A 22,741-nucleotide genomic window follows, 5' to 3' on the forward strand; every position below is an offset into this window, starting at 1 on the left:
CAATAGCACACAGAACAACAGGCTGAATAGAAGTCAGGTATGTTAACGTGACACATTAACAGTTATTCAGCAACACAATAGCATAAATAACATACCTGGGAAGCTGAATAGGCTAAATTAACATAACAAGCCAGCGAGTCCAACAAGCAAGTTACCAGTAAGCAAGTTCACCAAGCTACCGTTTGCTTAGCTTCAACAAGCTTCATTTCTTCAGGGGTAAAGGAGCAGCATATAGTTGTCTCAAGTCCTTGGTTCATGTCTGTCAGTATGAAATTCAATATATATTGATATATAAGTCGCACCTGACTATAAGTCGCAGGACCAGCCAAACTATGAAAAAAAGTGTGACTTATAGTCTGGAAAATACGGTACACAATACACAAGCATAATATTAATGTAGTTCAGTAATTATTATTACTATAGTGTGGAACGAGAGTCTGACGTCATTCAAATGCGCGCGTCATTCAACTTGTGTTTACAGTTGGGCTACTTGTTTTTAGCCTAGCCTAGCCTTGCCCCCGGGCTTGGTGCATTCACCACCATGCATCTTTGAGACGCGAGGTGATGGAGAAGACACACACGCATATGCACACACACAATAATGACAGCCTGTCCTTGATGCTGGTCTCCTGTGGGTTTCCTTTCATTGTCAAATAAAGATAGATGTTCTCTCAGTGTGTACAGTACACTACCAGGCTGTAGCTGCATCACTGCAGAACTGTGAATTACCTCTCTCCCTCTACTCTACTCTACAGTGCACCCATGACTAATGGGAAGTGTTTACTAGGGCAGCGTTGGACAGGTGTATTATTATGGCATGTTAAGTATAACGTTGTCAGGATATTTGCTTTTAATCATCTATTTTAGGATGCCACAGCCCTGAAATTCATCGAGGTGTCGTTGGTGCAGATGTGTTACCTGTCATGTCTGATGTCATACTACGTTTTTGGTAAAGCTGTGTATTTTTTTTTTCACGCTTTTCTGTTTCTGTTCAGTGAGTGCTTCTGGTGAAATAATGATCTGTAGTTTGTCAGAAGAAGTGTTTTGTTTTCCTGTAATGATGACAAAGATGGTCTAATGACTGCGTTGTTGTGTCTCTAGTTCCCTGTTGTTCTTTCCCACGTCCCCAGTATAAATAGGTTTCTCTTGAACTGACAGCTTTGCGACCAGGGAGCCTTGTGCTTTAGTTTACCTTCAGTAGTCTGAGATGAGGGCTCCACTGTCCCGTCGTCCCATAGCAGTGTACAGCAGAGATGAAGACATGACCCTGTCAGAGCAGAAAGACAGAGCATAGAGACATAAAGCTGTCAGACCAAATTGACATCTGAGCATTTGGGTCTATGCCAATGATTTTATTTATCTCTTACTCGGCGATGTCTCTAAAACGGCTTGCAGGCGTTAGTTTGCCATGCAGTGCGATGGTTAATGACCTCTATAAACAAATGCATTCCTCTCCCTCTGGGAAAAACTATTGATGGCTTATGAAGCATGTGTGCTTTTTAGAGGAGAGGTATTTAGGAGAGTGTTGAGAGAGAGTTGTCTTTTTCAATCTACGTAGTAAACCATAGTTTTACATTCCTCTGGTCTGTGTTGGGATGTGGAAGTCAGCAGTAGTGTTAGGCTATAGCAGAAGTCTCATCTGCTTCTACTGTAACTTGGTCAATAAAGCTATTGACCCTCTCTCTTCACTGTGGTCCAGCCTCTTACTGCCTCATTGACTCAGCGAAGGAGGGAGAAAGGGAGGGAGGAGGAGGAGGAGGAGGAGGCGAAGGCGAATGAGGGAGAGATTGCTGCAGCGGCCCCTCCCTTATGACAGGGGAGATTTAAAGCCAGCACTTGTTCATTTGGTCACTCACTCACTCACTCCCATAGATCCATACCCCCCCCCCCCCTCCACACAATGTTCCCTTCCTCAGTACAACTGCAGCTTGAGCAGTGTCTGTCTGTCTGTCTCTCTCTCTCACACACACACACACACACACACACACACACACACACACACTCTCTCTCTTTCTCTCTGTCTCTCACACACTCTCTCTCTCTGTGTCTCTCTCTCCCTGTCTGTGAGTCTCTCTCTCTGTGTCTGTCTCTCTCTCTCTGTGTCTCTGTCTCTCTCTCTCTGTGTCTCTGTCTCTCTCTCTCTGTCTCTCTCTGTGTCTCTCTCTCTGTGTCTCTCTACCTGTCTCTCTCTCTCTCTCTCTCTCTCTGTGTCTCTCTTTGTCTCTCTGTTTTTCTCTCTCTCTCTCTCTCTCTGCATTCATAGCTCTTCATCCTGAGGCTATAGCTAGAGCTCACTTAAAGGAAATCCATATTGTCTGTTTTCTCCTTAAAAGGACAGAACCTCATTTGGACAGAAGAATGTTCCTGTCAGGTACTCTTTACGGTGGAGAGAGACAGGAAAGTAAGGAGGAGAGGGTATGTCAGCAGGGCATGGGCCGGATTTGAAACCATGTCGACATGGGCATATGTGTGCACTGTAGGCCATGGTGCTAGACCACTGGACCACCCCAGGCCATAGTGCTAGACCACTGGACCACCCCAGGCCATAGTGCTAGACCACTGGACCACCCCAGGCCATGGTGCTAGACCACTGGACCACCCCAGGCCATGGTGCTAGACCACTGGACCACCCCAGGCCATGGTGCTAGACCCCTGGACCACCCCAGGCCATGGTGCTAGACCCCTGGACCACCCCAGGCCATGGTGCTAGACCCCTGGACCACCCCAGGCCATGGTGCTAGACCCCTGGACCACCCCAGGCCTCACAGAGCTCTTTTATGCTTATATTTTTGAAACCGAGAAACCGTTAACGTAATTAACCACGGTTTTTCGGAATTCAAAATGACATTGTTGAGCGCACAATTTCTAATAATGGAGCCCTATTATACTACTACAATACATTCATGCATTCATGTCGAAAACACCGGAACACAATTAGGCTACTATTTGTGCATTTAAAACACATCCAAAGACCGAAAGGAAATTCAACCAGCAAACATCATATTCACATCAGCAGCGCAGCGGCAACTTCAAAGAGACAAAGGGGAGATTCCTTATTTGACAGCATGGAGACAACCCAGTACCGAGAGTCTGCCCAACCAGGATAATGCCACTATGCCAGCACTCCAAAACCAACTCAGTGTTTCCTCCAGGATTTTTCACATTAGTGGCGGGCGGGGTTGAGACTTTTCGTGCGCGCACGCGCATGAAACGCGCACGGCCGCTTAAAACAAAGTCGTAATTTCACCAAAAACTAGAGGGTGGCAAACTGTTTTTTTTTAAAATAGCGGTTAAGCCATTAAAGCCGAGCAGGTGATTTTATATAGAAGGTGATCAAATACCAAGATATCCTGAGGCTACAGCTGCAGCAGAACATAGGGAACACCCATACAGCACTGAACATAGGTTACCGTATAATATACATGTGACTGACAGATACGCCCAAGACACTGACACACACACACACACACACACACACACACACACACACACGCTGAAAGATCATCAGCTCATCAATACGGAGTAGGCCTACATGAGAGTACACGCACAGAACCGTCTAACGTACGTTTGTAGTTGTTGGTTTGAGGGATATGAAGAAGGACTAGGAGCACATGGTTAATGTGTAAACAAGAGCTGTGTTTATTGCATACTCTGCATTCACTTCCTCATTCACACTTCCTGGTCGCCTTAAATACACCTCATCACCCTGCTAAGGCACCTGGGTAATGTAGTGAATTCGCCCTGATCACTCAGTGGGTGTCTAGTCACCACACAGGTCCCCCCCAGAATTCACAAACACTGACTTCCCATAACGTGCCGGAGCTCGGAGGACTCGTCCAAAGCGATTACGGGACTCCGGAACTTGGGCTGGACGGAAATCTCTTGGCTGCTGACAGCCTGGCCCGGAACCACTGGGAGGTTTTTTTGTTGTGCTTGTAGGAGGGCGGCCACGACGTGGTGGACGGGCCACCTCCACAGCCCGTTCTCCATCTAGATGAGCTGTCTTCAGGCGGTCCACTGAGATATGCTCCATACTTCCCCCTATGTCAATGATAAAGGTCTTGTCGCCTGTCTCCACAACTCTGTAGGGGCCATCGTAAGGCGGCTGTAGAGGGTTCCTATGTGCGTCGTGGCGGATGAACACATATCTTGCTGATTGGAGATCCAGAGGGACATGGATACGTGGCAGGCTGTGATTTGAAGTAGGGGTCGGCATAAAGGCACTTGCCTTGTCCCATAGATTACGAAGTTGTTCTGGTGCAGACCAGGGAACGTTAACAGAGGGGAAAAAATCACCCGGTACTCTAAGGGCCTGGCCATAAACAAGCTCTGCCGAAGAAGAGAGGAGGTCCTCCTTAGGTACAGTACGAAGTCCCAGCATCACCCAGGGTAGCCTGTCGATCCAGCTATTGCCCTGGAGGTCCACTTTCAGGGCTGCTTTCATGGAACGGTGAAATCGCTCACACAGGCCATTGGCCTGGGGATGATATGCTGCAGTCCGATGGAGTGAAATACCCAACTGTTGGGTGATAGAGGTCCACAATTGTGAGGTGAATTGTGGTCCCCGGTCTGAGGAGAGGTCAGAGGGAACCCCGAACCGGGCGATCCAAGTACCAATGAATCCGCGGGCCACCTCAGCTGTCGTTGTTCCCGACAGTGGAACCACCTCTGGCCACCGTGTCGTTCTGTCCACCATTGTCAAGAGATGGGTGAACCCTCCAGAAGGAGGAAGAGGTCCAACTAAATCCACGTTGATGTGGTCAAAGCGCCTTTCTGGGACTGTGAACTGCTCCAATGGTGCCTTCACATGTCGATGGACTTTTGTGAGCTGGCATGCGATGCATGTTTTGACCCAGTCGCGAATGTCCTTCTTCATGCCATGCCAGACAAATTTTTCTGTCACCAGACGCTGTGATGGCTTCCGGCCTGGGTGTGACAAGCCATGTATGACATCGAAAACCTTCCGTCTCCACATCTTGGGTGCCAGAGGACGGGGCTGGCCAGTAGAGACATCGCATAGCAGTGTCGTACCCTTATCGTCAAAAGGGACATCCACCAACCGAAGCCCTGTAGTCGCCGTCCGAAAGGCCTGAATGTCAGGGTCTGCATCTTGGTCCACAGCCATGCGGGCGTAATCGATGCCGAGGTGGACGGTGCTTGTGAAGGTGCGAGAAAGGCAGTCAGCCACGACGTTCTGCTTTCCTGCTACATGTTGTATGTCTGTAGTAAATTCAGAAACGTAGGAGAGATGACGCTGTTGCCTGGCTGACCATGGCTCCGACAGTTTAGACATGACAAAAGTTAAAGGCTTGTGGTCTACAAAAGCAGTGAATGGTCGAGCCTCTAGGAGGAAACGGAAATGTCTGACTGCCAGGTAAAGGGCTAGTAGCTCACGGTCGAACGTGCTGTATTTCTGCTCACTAGCACGGAGCTGCCGGCTAAAAAAAGCGAGAGGCTGCCAAACCCCGTCAATCTGCTGCTCTAAAACAGCACCAACTGCGCGGTCTGAGGCATCAGATGTCAAGGCAATGGGGGCATCTGGCACTGGATGTGCTAGCATGGTTGCATTTGCAAGAGCTTCCTTGGTGGCAGAGAATGATCCTGACATTTCACTGGACCAGTCAACAATGTGCTTGGGAGGCTTGCCCTTGAGGGCCCCATACAGGGGTCGCATGAGGCAGGCTGCTTGTGGAATAAAGCGATGATAAAAATTCACCATACCCAGGAACTCCTGTAGGGCCTTCACTGTTGTGGGGCGTGGGAACTGCAGCACCGCCTTCACCTTTAAGGGCAGTGGGGTTGCACCGGCAGAAGTGATGTGATGGCCGAGAAAATCAATGGAGGGCACCCCAAACTGGCATTTTGCTGGATTGACAATCAAGCCGTGCTGCTGCAATTGAGCAAAAAGGAGGCGGAGGTGTGACATGTGTTCTGCCTTGGATGTACTGGCCACCAGGATATCATCAAGGTAAACAAAAAGAAAAGGCAGATCACGCAACACTGAGTCCATCAACCGCTGAAAGGTTTGGGCGGCATTCTTCAGGCCGAAAGGCATTCGTAAATATTCAAAGAGGCCAAACGGTGTGATGACTGCCGTTTTGGTGATGTCTTGAGGATGGACTGGCACTTGGTGATATCCTCGAATGAGATCCACCTTTGAAAAAATAACTGCTCCTGCCAGGTGGGCTGAGAAATCCTGAATGTAGGGAACTGGATACCGGTCAGGCGTAGTGGCATCATTAAGCCGCCGGTAATCACCACACGGGCGCCAGCCTCCATTGGCCTTGGGAACCAGGTGCAAAGGCGAGGCCCAGGGACTGTCAGACCTACGAATGATGCCCAGTCTCTCCATGGAGCTGAACTCCTCCTTTGCTATCGCCAACTTTTGTGGGTCCAGCCGGCGGGCTCGAGCATGCACAGGCGGACCACTGGTAGGTATGAAGTGTGTCACATTGTGTTTTATGGAGCCAGCCAAAAACGTTGGCGTTGTGATGTCTGAAAACTCCAGCAGGAGTTGGGCGACATCATCAGCCGGTGAAAGGAGAGCGGCCAGTCTTGTCGATGTAGCGGTGGTGTGCTCACAAGCCAGTGAGCAGAAGGTCTCAGCGTTGACAAGCTGACGATTACCCACATCCACCAGCAGCCCATTAGCACAAAGAAAATCAGCACCCAGGAGCGGGGTGGACACCTTCGCCAACACAAAGTCCCAAGAGAAACGTTGTCCAGCAAAGCACAGTGTTAAGGGGCGTGTGCCAAACGTGGGGATGGGGGTGCCATTAGCTGCTTCAAGGTTGGGGCCCAGTTTGGCTGCTCGGATATCCAAGGCTGACGCCGGCAGAATGCTGACCTGAGCTCCAGTGTCACAAAGAAATCTGCGGCCAGATATAGAGTCAGTAATGAACAGCAATCCGCTGGAAGGGCCGACACTCAGGGCTGCTAACGAGTGGCGGCCAACGCGTTTCCCGACCAGCTACAAGGTGGCAGGCACTTCTTTGCTTTGTTGCCGAACTTGCCGTGATAGAAGCAGAGACTTGACTTCTCACGGCGGGCCACAGCGCTGGCGGAGACAGAGTGTGTGTGCGGTTGATGCATGCATTCCTCCCAGGCAGTGCTGGTGTTGGTAAGGGGCGTGACTGAAACAGTCTTTCTCCCAGCTGAAAAAAAAACATCAGCTTCTTTAGCCAATTCACGAAGGTTTGCCTTTACAGAACTGGCTAAAGGCAAACGAATCTGGTCTGGGAGTTGCTGCAAAAAAAGCTCTTTAAAAAGGAAACATGGTTTGATTGCCAAGCAGAGCCAGCATATGGTCCATTAACTCAGAGGGCTTTGAGTCTCCAAGCCCAGGGAGAGATAGGAGCTGCCGGGCTCTTTCTGGTTCTGACAATCCAAAAATTCCTTTCAGGTGCCCTTTAAGAGTGGTATATTTGTCCCTGGCTGGTGGGTTTTCTATCAGGTTTATCACCCGTGCGGCAGTTGAACCCTTCAGAGATGCCACCACATAGTAATACTTTGTGTCTTCTGCAGTTATATCCCTGATGGCAAACTGAGCTTCAGCTTGCACAAACCAAGCACTAACATTTTGCTCCCAAAACTCAGGCAATTTGAGAGCAACTGCATTAGCCATGTTCAAAACAGTTTCAGAAAAACGTCCAAAAAACTCACTTGTCAGGGTCACCAATGTAGTTGTTGGTTTGAGGGATATGAAGAAGGACTAGGAGCACATGGTTAATGTGTAAACAAGAGCTGTGTTTATTGCATACTCTGCATTCACTTCCTCATTCACACTTCCTGGTCGCCTTAAATACACCTCATCACCCTGCTAAGGCACCTGGGTAATGTAGTGAATTCGCCCTGATCACTCAGTGGGTGTCTAGTCACCACACGTTACTCATTAACTGTTTACACAAGTAAAATCACAGTGTGACAGTCAGATGGAGCATTCGGTAAACAACAACAGCAAGGTAATGCAGCTGAGTTAAAGAAAACCAACTCTTACCTTTGATGACACTGACATGAGCCCTGTTTTCCCGTACCTCCGCCGTTCTGTTCGTGATGATTTTAGAGGCAATAGATACTTTTTGCCCCGCGCATATTGCCCTGTAATTAGAGCATTGCGACCACAGCTCCCTTGTGTCTCTTATTGTCCAAATGTTCCCTGAATTTTAGCTGCATGTTTTTCCAGCATGTAAATCCGTTGTCAATAAAAATTCGACTCCCCTTCTTTTCCCCTGCCTATACTGTGTCGTTTATGACATTTACCAATGTTAATGCTATGAATAGTTCGAAGCTAGCGTTAGGTGCTAGGCTGCTCAGTTAGCCGGGAACATTCTTTGTTTCACAAAATAGCCTGATTTAGTTGACCATGAACATCAGAGAGACTACATTACGAATGTTCATTTAAAATACTTATATACTGAGCACTGGTATAAGAACATGAACCAGAGAACAGCAGTAAATGCAATAACCCACAGTCGTCGCTGAGGATGTTCTGTTTTCGATTAGGATACGGGATTAAAGGGACCGGCGACGGTGAAGAGAGAGGGGAAGGAGAGGGATTTCCTGAAATCCAAATGTCCCGCTAAATTCGGACCAATCACAAAACAGTTTTGCAAGCGCAGCGCGTCTCCTCGCCCGTGTTGAGAGCGATTCAGTCTCGATTGCAGTGCGAACACAAACCGAGATGAGGTTAATTGTAACATATTGTAATATGTTTAATATGTTACTACTGCCTAAATCGGAACGAAATGTAGGTCTGAAAGTGGCCTAAATCCAGCTTCAATCTGCCTTTTTTCTGTTCTCCGGTCATAATACCTCGCTGCCTTTCTCGTTGCGCAGCCTCAATTAGTGGCAGAGAAAATGTATTTGTGGCGGCCCGCCACAAATCAATGCATATAGAGGAAACACTGCAACTCAACCGGTAATCAATCAGCCAAGCAGCAGTGAATATGCAAACCGTATACCACCCATTAACACTAGAATGGCCATCCATGGTTTATCTACTCTTAAGGCCCTTGCACACCAATGCGTTTTTTTCGCATGCATATTTTTAAATCCGTCTTCCGAAAAAAAACGTTACGCACAGAGACCTTGCACACTGACTCCGATGCGTTTTATTAGTCCGATGCGTTTATTCGTTATATTGACGTTGCGAAATTTCGCAATATGCACTCTACATTCTAAATGCTTGATTTAGCAAAAGGTACAAACAACTGAGAGCAATATAACTAAAACCAAATGGTAGACCACATCAGTAGAATGTATTATCAGTAGAAAAGTACAATAAAGCTTTATTACTTTTAACAAAGTCTGGTGTAGACTCTCCGCTCAAGGTTTGGGATTGACAATTTCCAGCCTAACCACAGTCTAAAAACCGCTAAATCCACCAGAAACCCACCAGCCCATCTGGCAACCCTGTCTCCGCTGCTTCAGACTCTTCCACTTGTTGCGCAAAACGGGCCAGGGTTTGTCACATCCTTTGTTGGGCATCTCGTTTGTTAAGTCCTGGTATTGTGGCATTTCTTTACTGTTTGCCATTGTTTAATAGACATGTTTTCATCACGTGTAAGGGAATACCCAGGGAGACGCAGATAGCAGAAGTAGAATAGAATAGTAGAATAGAAAAAGAAACAGCTATAACCATGCTGAATGATGTGATGCATTGGCAGTCTGTGACAGTGCGTGCCCCTGGCCGGACCCTGCCCTTCTGCCTGAGTTTGAGTATGTTGCTGCCCAAATGAATGTTATTGTTTAGTGCTGTACGCTTTCGTGGTATTATATTGTGTGAATTATCATCTGCATGTTGTTTTTCTTTCACTCGACTAACCGCCGAGATAATACTTGAGACTTGTATTTCCATAAACATTAATCCAACTGTCCTGCAGTTGTAATTTGACTGTGTCCCAGTCTATACTAGGGGTGTAACGGATCACGGAAAATCCGTGATCCGTTCGGATCGCCCTCCACGGTTCGGAACGCATGTGTACCGCGGATCAATTGCAAAATGTTAACAAGTAATAATATTACTTAATATCTCTTGTAAATCACAATGTAGAGTTGCCATGAAAAGATAGACGCGACAGTTGCGGCTTTGTTTTACTCTAAAGCGCAATGATAGGTTGATAATGCGAAAGAAAAAGAATCCGTTGTTTGCTCGCTACACGTGAAGCTGGGAATCCACAACAACAAGGCTGCGTTCGTAAATCCGCTCTGGAATCTGATCAGCGTTCAAGGAACGCCTCTTGTCCAATCAAATTACTTGGTCCCTTTATGACGTCGGACCCAGTGTGCGCTCCGGCGCTCTCAAAGCGAATTTACGAACGCGGCCCAAGTGTATCATGTTACGTTGTTCGGCGGAGAAGAACTCGAAATGCCTCCCTCCTCATTTAAATCCCATGTACGGGAGCACTTTGGCTTCTCTGTCAACTATGACGGGAGGCACGAAAAAGGTAGCTCGACAACTTCTGATAATGTAGGCATTTTTTTCATACCATGTTCAAAATAAGGTTTCACTTTATTATTTAGTTAAAAGTGGCATAAAACATGTTTATTCATCTGCTTTAAAGAGCCCAGTGATTCACTGCTGCAACCAGGCGCCTCCTCCCTCTCTCCTATCATTTAAATTGAGTGTATTTCAGTATAATTATGTAATGTTTGAGTGTAGAATATGTTATATATATATACCGTATTTTCCGGACTATAAGTCGCGGTTTTTTTCATACTTTGGCTGGTCCTGCGACTTATAGTCAGGTGCGACTTATATATCAATAATTCATAATCTCTGACTGACATGAACTGACATACGGTAATCTCTGACTGGCATGAACCAAGGAGTAAACATTACCGTCTACAACCACGAGAGGGCGCTCTAGGAGTGTGACAACGAGTAGGCCTACCACTGAAAAAGACAGCTGATGACACAAACAAAATGCAGTCAAAAAGAAAATTCTATTCTGCAGATTACAAACTGCAACTTGTAAAATATGCAGCCGAAAACGGTAATCGAGCAACAGAAAGAAAGTTTGGAGTGAGTGAGAAACTTGTGAGGGACTGGCGAAAAGCAGAGGTTACTCTCACTGCCATGAAGAAAACGAAGAAAGCGAATCGCGGGCTGAAAGCTAGATGGCCAGAGATGGAGGAACGAGTCCACAGATGGGTGCTTGAACAACGTGCTGCCGGGAGAGGCTTGTCAACAGTGCAGTTACGTCTCCACGCCCTGGCAGTGGCCAAGGAGATGAATATCAATGACTTTGCAGGCGGAGTTGGCAGAGTTGTTCAGAAGCGACACAGAGGATGACGAATTCAATGGATTCAGTGATGTGGAATGAGATCGTGAGAACTTGCTTGTTGGACTCGCTGGCTTGTTATGTCCGTTTTCGCCTATTCAGCCTCCCAGGTAGGCCTATGTTCTTTATTAATGTGTTCATCTTTATTCATTAATGTGTTACGTTAACATACCGGACACCTATTGAGCCTGTTGTTCTGTGTGCTATAATATGTACGGTGGTTGAATAACTGTTGTGTTACGTTAACATACCGGACACCTATTGAGCCTGTTGTTCTGTGTGCTATAATATGTACGGTGGTTGAATAACTGTTGTGTTACGTTAACATACCGGACACCTATTGAGCCTGTTGTTCTGTGTGCTATAATATGTACGGTGGTTGAATAACTGTTGTGTTACGGTACGTTAACATACCGGACACATTACATTTTTGGGCATTTAGCATAGGCCTTATTCCATAGCGACTTTACAACCAATTTAGCCTATTCAGCCTCCCAGGTATGTTCTTTATTAATGTGTTAATATTTGTATTTATTTTTATTTTTTATTTTTTTATTCATCACATACCGGACACCGGTATTCAGCGGCATTCAGCCTGAGCCTGTTGTTCTGTGTGCTATTGTGTAATTGAATAACTGAATGTTTTTGAGAAATACATTTCTACGGTAAATAAATGCGACTTATAGTCCAGTGCGACTTATATGTGGTTTTTTCCTCTTCATGACCCATTTTTGGACTGCTGCGACTTATACTCGGGTGCGACTTATAGTCCGGAAAATACGGTATATTATTCCAAATTATTATGCACAACAGAGTTTCAAAACATTTTATAGGTTGTAAAGAACTACAAATGGTAATTTTATGAATTTAGGGTTAGGAGGTCATATTAGGAGGTCATATTTACTGAAATCAAAAGCTATTTCAAACAAAAACATCTTAACAGGTCAAGTTACATGTTAACATAGGACCCCTTCTTTGATATCACCTTCACAATTCTTGCATCCATTGAACTTGTGAGTTTTTGGACAGTTTCTGCTTGAATTTCTTTGCAGGATGCCAGAATAGCCTCCCAGAGCTGCTGTTTTGATGTGAACTGCCTCCCACCCTCATATATATTTTGCTTGAGGATGCTCCAAAGGTTCTCAATAGGGTTGAGGTCAGGGGAAGATGGGGGCCACACCATGAGTTTCTCTCCTTTTATGCCTATAGCAGCCAATGACACAGAGGTATTCTTTGCAGCATGACATCGTGCATTGTCATGCATGAAGATGATTTTGCTACGGAAGGCACGGTTCTACTTTTTGTACCACGGAAGAAAGTGGTCAGTCAGAAACTCTACATACTTTGCCGAGGTCATTTTCACACCTTCAGGGACCTTAAAAGGGCCTACCAGCTCTCTCCCCATGATTCCGGCCCAAAACATGACTCCGCCACCTCCTTGCTGACGTCGCAGCCTTGTTGGGACATGGTGGCCATCCACCAACCATCCACTACTCCATCCATCTGGACCATCCAGGGTTGCACGGCACTCATCAGTAAACAAGACTGTTTGGAAATTAGTCTTCATGTATTTCTGAGCCCACTGTCATGCTGCAAAGAATACCTCTGTGTCATTGGCTGCTATAGGCATAAAAGGAGAGAAACTCATGGTGTGGCCCCCATCTTCCCTTGACCTCAACCCTATTGAGAACCTTTGGAGCATCCTCAAGCAAAATATATATGAGGGTGGGAGGCAGTTCACATCAAAACAGCAGCTCTGGGAGGCTATTCTGGCATCCTGCAAAGAAATTCAAGCAGAAACTGTCCAAAAACTCACAAGTTCAATGGATGCAAGAATTGTGAAGGTGATATCAAAGAAGGGGTCCTATGTTAACATGTAACTTGACCTGTTAAGATGTTTTTGTTTGAAATAGCTTTTGATTTCAGTAAATATGACCTCCTAATATGACCCCCTAACCCTAAATTCATCAAATTACCATTTTTAGTTCTTTACAACCTATAACATGTTTTGAAACTCTGTTGTGCATAATAATTTGGAACAGTGGATTTTGATTTTTTTTTTTTTTTTTTTAAATACTGTTATCATTGGGAGGTTTGTTCAATAAAATTTGAATTATACTCTAAAGGGCTCTGCACACAGCGTGCGATTTCTGTTGCGCGTCAACGTTCCATTTTGAAGTTTGAATGGAAGTCTATGAGAACATCGCATTTACCCACACACGGCCCCGATTTTAATCGCACGGCGAACATTCGATTCCATTCATTTTGAATGGGACAAAGCACACGGCGTGCGAGTTTTGTCGCACTGTCAAATGAATGGAATCGAATGTTCGCCGTGCGATTAAAATCGGGGCCGTGTGTGGGTAAATGCGATGTTCTCATAGACTTCCATTCAAACTTCAAAATGGAACGTTGACGCGCAACAGAAATCGCACGCTGTGTGCAGAGCCCTTAACGGTTGATGACTTGAAAATTATACTGATTGTCATTTGCATCGACTATTTAGGAAAATCTGAGAAAAATATCATTTGCATAATAATTTGGAACGGGCTGTATTTTGGCCACAACTGGGAGAAAAATATTATTATTATTATTTATTTTTCAAAATATATACTTTTTTGGGGGGGTGGGGGGTCCCATTGGGGGGGGGGGGGGCAAGTGTAGGGGGAAACACAGTACGCTCAATGGTTTCATGATATGTTTAATTATATCAATCACAGTTATTCAATAATCCTGTATAATCTTGTTTTAATCTGCCCTGGAGTTTCTAATCTCCAGCCTGAGCTCTGTGTTGGACATCTGCTCCTGCATACATATACAGTGCTCTGCATCAGTAATGGAGTAGTGAAGCATTTTCTCTTATTTTGGCTCTACACTCCACAGTAATTGTTTGATTTCAAAGCCTAACTTTTGAGTGTGGAGCCAAAAGAAGTAAAAATGCTTCACCGTCCCATTATTTACGCAGGGCACTGTATATAAAAACAGAGGGAGGGACGGAGAGAGAGAAAGAGAGCAAATGATTATAGTGGTAGACACAGTGAAGACTCCCTGGGCACTTGTAAAACACTCAGACATGTCTCTGGTCAGCATTCCTCATGTCTGTCTGACTCACACCAGGTACTCATACCCACACACACACACACACACACACACACACACACACACACACACACACACACACACACACACACACTCTGCATGCTCCGGGCAAGCTAGAAAAGCGCAGAGAGTGTGTCAGATTTCTCTCTCTCTCTCTCTCCCTCACTCTTTCTGTTAGTCACAGTATATGTTGTTGTGCAGTAGTGACTTCCTACAGCCATACAAACAAAAGGGGCCAACTAACCTCCTAATGTGGTTGCAGGTGGTGACGGCCATCTTGGAGTCGGGGAAGAACCTCTCCAGAGATGAGAAGAAGACAGACAAGTGCCCCCTGCTGTACGAGTGGCACAAGAAGCAGTATGTTGGTGCTGCCCACGGCCTGGCAGGCATCTACTACATGCTGATGCAGGTGATTGTGGAGCACTGCTTTTTGTGGCCCTCTGTGGTCCTCACTTGGTTGAGCTATATATAGATCTGGGACCATATATACCAAAAAGATGAATGCACTCACTGCATAATGTAAGTTGCTTTGGATGAAATAACATTAAGCTTTATGTATAGCATAAGAGTAAAAGAGTATTGAAAACATGATAAAAAAACATTATCTGGTCAAGACTAACATCAGGTGGTCCACTACCACCTACCAATTCGGTGGCGTCGTTTAGAATAGAGTCTTGAAGAAGTTTTGCCATATGAATTAAAATAATTGATAAAGGTAAGCTCTTTATATCTCTTATATTAAACATAGACCTGATTCTCCCCCCCTCAGTGGGGGCGTGGATAAGAAGTGGATTCATACAGGCCCACGTTAATGGTAGGTTACATCAATCCAATCAAGTTGTAGTCATGTATTGAGGTTTTAATCAATCTTACACTTTTCCAAATATTCAGCCACGTCATGCAATTGTACTTATACTAAAAGCGTCAGCTAAATGGCATATGTTGTTATTTGGTCAGGGTATATATAGAAACCTGCAGGTTTGACCATGCCGTTGTCTTGCTTGTCATCTTTAGTGTGGTGGAATCTGTTTGAGGTATTACTATTTGCGACTGTGCACATCTGCCAGTATAAATAGCTCAGTGGTGAGACTATGGGACACGGCTGGCCTGGATCCCGGTGTTGTGTGATTCACCCTGGAGGAGGAAGGTTAAACCTCATCTCAGCTTATGAATCATTTATCAAATATTCAGGATCTAAACAAAATCACTGGTACTGAAGGCCTGTCCAGACATTCTCCTACTGAGACATGCATGAAGAATGAATGAGCTTTTGAATGACCAGTGTTCTTCCTGGGTTCATGACTACATGCTGGTGTGTTGTAGGGGACATGACTACATGCTGGTGTGTTGTAGGGGACATGACTACATGCTGGTGTGTTGTAGGGGACATGACTACATGCTGGTGTGTTGTAGGGGACATGAGTCATGACTACATGCTGGTGTGTTGTAGGGGACTTGATACCAAATGGAAGGATGAGGAGGTCACACAGAAGACCCCTGATGATCAAACAGAATCCGTCTCAGTTCTACCCATGTGTGTTAGAGGCTTTCAGAGGCTACAGTTTACCACTGCACACACACACACACACACACACACACCGCCATATGTTGCACATTTGTAATCTGCGTCTTTTTCCCCCCACTAATTTCCAGTCAGAAGTGGAGCAAAGTATCTTATCCTTCATCCATTAGAGAGCTGCCTGACCTGTAGTGTAGACTACATCCTGACCTGTAGCATGTAGACTACAACCCTCCTGACCTGTAGTATGTAGACTACATCCTGACCTGTAGCATGTAGACTACATCCCTCCTGACCTGTAGTGTAGACTACATCCCTCCTGACCTGTAGTATGTAGACTACATCCTGACCTGTAGTGTAGACTACATCCTGACCTGTAGCATGTAGACTACATCCTGACCTGTAGTGTAGACTACATCCTGACCTGTAGCATGTAGACTACATCCTGACCTGTAGTATGTAGACTACAACCCTCCTGACCTGTAGTATGTAGACTACATCCTGACCTGTAGCATGTAGACTACATCCTGACCTGTAGTATGTAGACTACATCCTGACCTGTAGCATGTAGACTACATCCCTCCTGACCTGTAGCATGTAGACTACATCCTGACCTGTAGCATGTAGACTACATCCTGACCTGTAGCATGTAGACTACATCCCTCCTGACCTGTAGCATGTAGACTACATCCTGACCTGTAGCATGTAGACTACATCCTGACCTGTAGTATGTAGACTACAACCCTCCTGACCTGTAGCATGTAGACTACATCCCTCCTGACCTGTAGTGTAGACTACATCCCTCCTGACCTGTACTATGTAGACTACATCCTGAATGAATGAATGAATGAATGAATGAATGAATGAATGGTCTTTATTGTCATTGCTATAGTACAGGTACCAAACAACGAAATTTAGGAGGGGTGGCTCCCCTGGTGCTAGGAAAGAAAGAAAAAAAAAACAACAAGAAGGGAAGGAGCTGGTTTACATAAATAAAGGCTATGTACACTATCCACTATACTATACTGTACAGATAGACGACTAGGGTTGTCATATTGCACATAGTGTTATTGCACATTCATTTAAAGTGTCGCAGTTTGCAGGCTTGAAATGTACATATTTGTGCCTCAGCACTACACCTGATTTTTTCAATCAAGCAGCTGCCATCAATCCGTCCAGACTGTCCAGGGCCCAGAACCTAGGTCTTTGCTGTGTTCAGGGCCTGGATGGCCCTGGGGTAGAAGCTGTGCTTCAGTCTGTTTGTCCTTGCGGCCATGGTCCTGTACCGCCTTTTCGAGGGCAGCCGGGCAAAGTGTTCGTACCCAGGGTGGGTTGGGTCTCTGGAGATCTTGGAGGCCTTCCTGAGACAGCGTGTGTTGTACAGCTCTTCCAGAGAGGGGAGGGGGGCGCCGGTGATCTTCTGGGCTGTTCTCACGACTCTCTGTAGCGAATTTCTCTCCACGGTTGTGCAGCTGGAGAACCAGTTGCAGATGCCGTAGGTGAGGATGCTCTCCACTCCGCCGCGGTAGAAGGCCACCAGTATCTCCTGCTTGTTGTGTTCCTTCCTGAGGACTCTCAGGAAGTAGAGCCGCTGTTGTGCCTTCTTGATGGTGGCTGCTGTGTTGTTCTTCCAGGACAGGTCATCCTGTATGTGCACCCCCAGGAATCGGAGGGCTTAGACTCTCTCCACGCTCTCTCCGTCGATGAGCAGGGGCTGGACCTCAGACTTTTTCCTTCTGAAGTCCACGATGATTTCCTGGGTCTTTGACTTGTTCAGCAGCAGGTTGTTAACCTTGCTCAGCTGCTCTACCTCATCCCTGTACGCCGCCTCGTCCCCCCCCGAGATGCAGCCCACCACGGTGGTGTCGTCTGCAAACTTTACGATGGAGTTGCTGGGGTGGACGGGGGTGAAGTCGTAGGTGTAGAGGTTGTAGAGGATGGGGCTTAGCACGCAGCCCTGGGGGGACCCAGTGCTGAGTCTGAGGGCTGTGGAGGTGTGGGAGCCCACCCGCACCCTCTGGGGGCGGTCGGACAGGAAGTCCTTGATCCATGCACATATAGAGTGTGATAGTCCCAGGTCTAGTAGTTTGGTCACTAGCCTGTCTGGAAGGATGGTGTTGAAGGCAGAGCTGAAGTCCACAAAGAGCAGTCTCGCGTAGCTGTTTCGCCTCTCCAGGTGGGATAGAGTGGCGTGGAGAGTCGTCGCGATGGCGTCCTTTGTGGACCTGTGGGCTCTGTAGGCGAACTGGTATGGATCCACGTTGGGCGGGAGGCGTGTGAGTATGTGGGCCCGGACTAGTTTCTCGAAGCACTTCATGATGATTGGTGTGAGTGCCACCGGGCGGTAGTCGTTTAGGCAGCTCACCGTGCTTTTCTTCGGGACTGGGATGATAGTTGAGGTTTTCAGGCAGGGTGGGATGGTGGCCTGGGACAGGGACTGGTTGAAGATGTTGGTGAAAACCCCGGCCAGCTGGTCGGCGCAGTCCCTCAGCACCCGTCCCAGGACGCCATCCGGCCCCGAGGCTTTCCTGGGGTCCACCGCCTTCAGCACGCGTCTCACTTCATGCTCTGTGAGGGTGAGGCTGCTGAGAGCTGAAGAGAGTGGTGTTTGTGTTGTGGTTACCTCCGTTCGCCCCTCGTCGAACCGGGCGTAGAAGGAGTTCAGCTTTTCCGCCAGCAGGGGGTCGTCCTCTGCGGCTGTGAGCCTGTTGGCTCTGAAGTTTGTCATGTGCTGAACCCCCTGCCACATCCGCCTAGAGTCGTTGCTCAGGAAGCATTCCTCAATCTTCTCCCTGTGGTCTGCCTTGGCCTCTCGGATGCCGCGCTTTAGGTTAGCCCTGGTGGTGCTGTACAGCAGTGTGCCCTTCCCTGCGAAGAAGGCGTTGTCCCTCTCATTGATCAGTTTTTGGACCTTCCCAGTCATCCATGGCTTCGTGTTGGGGTAGACCCGGACCCGTTTGTCCACGGTGACTGAGTTGGTGCAGTTCACTATGTGGTTCAGAACCGACGACGTGAACTGTTCCAGGTCCTCATGCTCATATTCCTGCCATGAGGTGTCATTTAGGCAGATCTGCAGTGGAGCGGACCCTTCTGGCCAGGTTCTGACAGTCTTAGTGGTGATGGGAGCACTTTTCCTCATGGTAGTGTAGACTGGGATCAGGAGGATTGACACATGGTCAGACATGCCTAGATGAGCTAGCGGTCTAGCCTTGTAAGCACGCTTGATGTTGGTGTATACCTTATCCAGTGTTTTTTCTCCTCTTGTTGCACATTTAACATGCTGATAGAACTTGGGTAGTACTGCCTTCAGGTCGGCATGATTAAAATCTCCGGCGATAATGTGGACTGCCTGTGGGTCCGCGCTCTGTTGACCACTGATGACGTCATATAGCCGCGCCAATGCTAAGCTACCATCTGCATTTGGTGCAATGTAAACGCTTGTAATATACACTGCATTGAATTCCCTCGGGAGGTAAGTGGGTCGGCATTTAACAGTCAAGTATTCCAGGTTTGGGGAACAGTGGCTACTTACAGTTTTCGTGTTTAAGCACCAGCTATCCTTCGTAGATATAATGAGCCCACCTCCGCGGGTCTTTCCACTAAGCAGCGTGCGGTCCGCCCGGTGAAGGGATCTCCCTTCCAGGCTAACCGCGGAGTCCAGGATAGTTTCATTTAGCCAGGTTTCAGTGAGAATAATCACACAGCTATCTCCCACGATGTTATTTGTGACGACCTGTAGTCTCAATTCGTCCATTTTGTTAGCCAGGGACCTGATGTTGGATAGGAAAATACTCGGCAAAGCTGGCTTATCCGGGCTTCGCCTCAGCCTGGCTAGCAGGCCTCCCCTTTGTCCTCGGCGTTGTTTGCGGTCTCGTCTCCGACGTTTGCGCCTGAGGGCTGGGATCGCGTAGTATTTTTCACCGGGCGACCGCGAATGGGATCCTTTGTTGTTTCAAGAACTCCGCCGTTACAGTCCCCTCGTTTTTCGCACCAACTTCTAGTAAGTCTAGTCTGCTGTAGGTACTATTTACACAACCGTTCCCTATAAGTACTAAAATAAAAATGTACATACAAATGTACTTAAAAACACTAAAGAATACCAGTGTTGAAGCCACTCGAGCCGCTGCGTCTGTGCGCGCCGCCATCTTGTGTAGGTGAAGATTTTTTTTTTTAAATCCTGACCTGTAGTGTAGACCAGTGGTTCCCAACCGGGGGTACGCGGACCCCTAGGGGTACGTGAGGGGATTGCAGGGGGTACGTGGAAAGATTTTGAATTATAATTTATTTCCCTTTCCAAAAAAATAATTAAATATAGTTTCATAAACCTGTTGTTAAAATGGTACACTGCAACTTAAGTTCCTCCCCGACAGGTGATGACTGTAACACAAGTGGTAGTCACTTCACATTTAAATCACGTTCATTTACGTTCATTTACGCGCGCACGTCAGCTAGGCCTGTCAGTATACCGCAAAGATGGACAGATGGCTAAAACGACCAGCTACAGTAACGGTCAGATCAGAGGCAGATCAGACGGTCAGATCAGAGGCAGATCAGACAGTCAGATCAGTGAAAAAAAGAAAAAAAGGACCCCGCTATTATTTGGAAACATATGTTTTGTGGGGATTTACATGTACATCGGCTGATCCACCACAGCCACAGTGCTTTTTCTGCGGCGAAGTCCTGGCTAATAATTCAATGAAGCCAGCCCATTTACAGTGACACCAGAGCACCAAACACCTAGCAACTGTTGGTAAAACTGACGACTTTTTCAAGCGAAAACTGTCAGAGTCAAGTCAGGCTACACTGAAAAAAGCAGCAAGTGTGTCAAGCAAAGCACTGGAGGCGTCCTATGCTGTTTCATTACTAGTGGCTAAGTCAAAAACCCCACATTCAATCGCCGAAGATCTGATTTTGCCTGCCGCTATGATTTTGGCTAAAACTATGCTGGACAAGAAAGCAGCTGACGCGCTCAAGTTGGTACCATTATCAAACAATACCGTCTCCCGTCGGATTGATGATATGTCCATAAATATTGTCGGACAAGTGGTGGATAAAATGAAGCAAGCAGGTCAGTTCGCTTTGCAATTAGATGAAATGACCGACGTTAGTGGGGAGGCTCAGCTGCTGGCTTTTGTGCGTTATAAAGAAGAGTCGGACATAAATGAGCATATCTTGTTTTGCAAGACGCTGCCAGGAAAGACAACTGGCGAGGAAATATTTCTGATTATTGACAGCTTCTTCAAAGACAACGATCTGGAGTGGAAATCCTGCAGTCACATCTGTACCGATGGAGCGGCAGCAATGACGGGTAAGGTGCGTGGGCTGCTTGGGCGTGTGATGAAGGTGAACCCCGAAATTAAGTGGATGCACTGTATTATTCACCGGGAGGCACTCGCCAGCAAAAGGATGAGCCCCGAGTTAAGTGCAGTTATGGATGACGCAGTTAAGGTGATTAACTTCATTCAGTCCCGGCCAATGAACCACAGACTGTTTCAAACTCTTTGTCATGGCAGCGGGTCAGAGCATGAGCAGCTACTGCTTCACACAGACGTTCGCTGGCTGTCTCGTGGCAAAACGCTGCTGCGGCTCTATGAATTGCGCATCGAGGTGTTTGCTTTCCTGACAGAAAACGACCACCCTCTTGCAGCCCTGTTTGAGGATGCAGTGTGGGTTGCGCAGCTGGCATATCTTGCTGATGTCTTCACTAAGCTGAATGAGCTCAACCTTTCACTTCAGGGCAAGTACTCACACATCCTTAACATGTATGACAAAGTGAATGGATTCATAAAGAAGGTTAAATTATGGGAGAGGAAATGTAAGGATGGAGATGTGAGCTGTTTCCCACTGCTTGATGGCCATCTCGCCACCACTGATGCTGACAGAGGTCCTGTGGTGAAAATAGTTAAAGCACATCTGTCCAAACTTGACACTGACTTCAACCAGTACTTTCATGACATTGAAACAAAGTCAGAAAAACTGGACTGGGTGAGGAACCCCTCAGAGTGAATGACAGGAGCAGCAGCAGCCTTCCTGCAAGCCTGCAGGAAAATCTGATGGACATGTCCTCTGATCGTGGGTTGAAGATGGCACATGCTGACAAGTCATTGACAGAGTTTTGGTGTGATGTTGAAAAGGAATATCCAGTGCTGGGAAAGTGTGCATTGAATGAACTTTTGCCTTTTGGATCTACATATGTGTGAAGTGACCTTCTCAGCTTTGACCCACATCAAAACCAAGCCAAGGAACAGACTGAGTGTGGAGAGCAGCCTGGTGACTGCTGTTGCCACACTGCCTCCAGAACTGTCAAAGCTTATAAAAGAGAAGCAACCTCAAGTGTCTCATTAAAGCTCAACTGATGAAAAAAAGAATTGCAACTGCTACTGGGTGAGTCTATTTTTCACAATGGTGTAAATATCTATGTATTAAAGGGGAGTGGTTCAAATGATTTCATTAATAATCAGTAGAGTTAGATAAGAAGTTTAAGTGTGTGTGTGTGTGTGTGTGTGTGTGTGTGTGTGTGTGTGTGTGTGTGTGTGTGTGTGTGTGTGTATAGTTGGGGGTGTGGGTGGCTGTATTGCAAGTGCAACTGACACTTGTGATGATATTCTGGTTCAATTAGCTCTTGTCCCTGAGAGGGAATTTGTGATAATCATAATGTCTTGAATGTGTTCTCTCTCTCTCTATGTGTGTGTGTGTGTGTGTGTGTGTGTGTGTGTGTGTGTGAGATAAGTTTTATCCTGTCTCATCTTGTCTGTTTCCTCTCCCCATCAGTCAAGACTCTGGGATGAGAAAATAATGACATCACTGCACCTCAGACAGAAGCCAAAGAGGAGCAGGAGAA

At 46.7% G+C, this 22,741-nt stretch overlaps 1 protein-coding gene across 1 annotated transcript in view; it reads left to right on the forward strand.

Moving 5' to 3' along the window:
• The window catches only part of lancl2 (LanC lantibiotic synthetase component C-like 2 (bacterial)), a gene marked incomplete at its 5' end in the record, with an annotated part of 64,847 nt that overhangs the window by 32,596 nt on the left and 9,510 nt on the right, over positions 1-22,741 (forward strand). The window contains one exon of the mRNA XM_080543841.1: positions 14,644-14,790. Within this exon, the coding sequence (XP_080399967.1) occupies positions 14,644-14,790 (147 nt within the window). The remainder of the gene's footprint in view (positions 1-14,643; positions 14,791-22,741) is intronic.

The sequence above is a fragment of the Nansenia antarctica genome, assembly GCF_963989245.1.
Source record: "Nansenia antarctica genome assembly, chromosome: 13".
NCBI classification, from domain to species: domain Eukaryota; kingdom Metazoa; phylum Chordata; class Actinopteri; order Argentiniformes; family Microstomatidae; genus Nansenia; species Nansenia antarctica.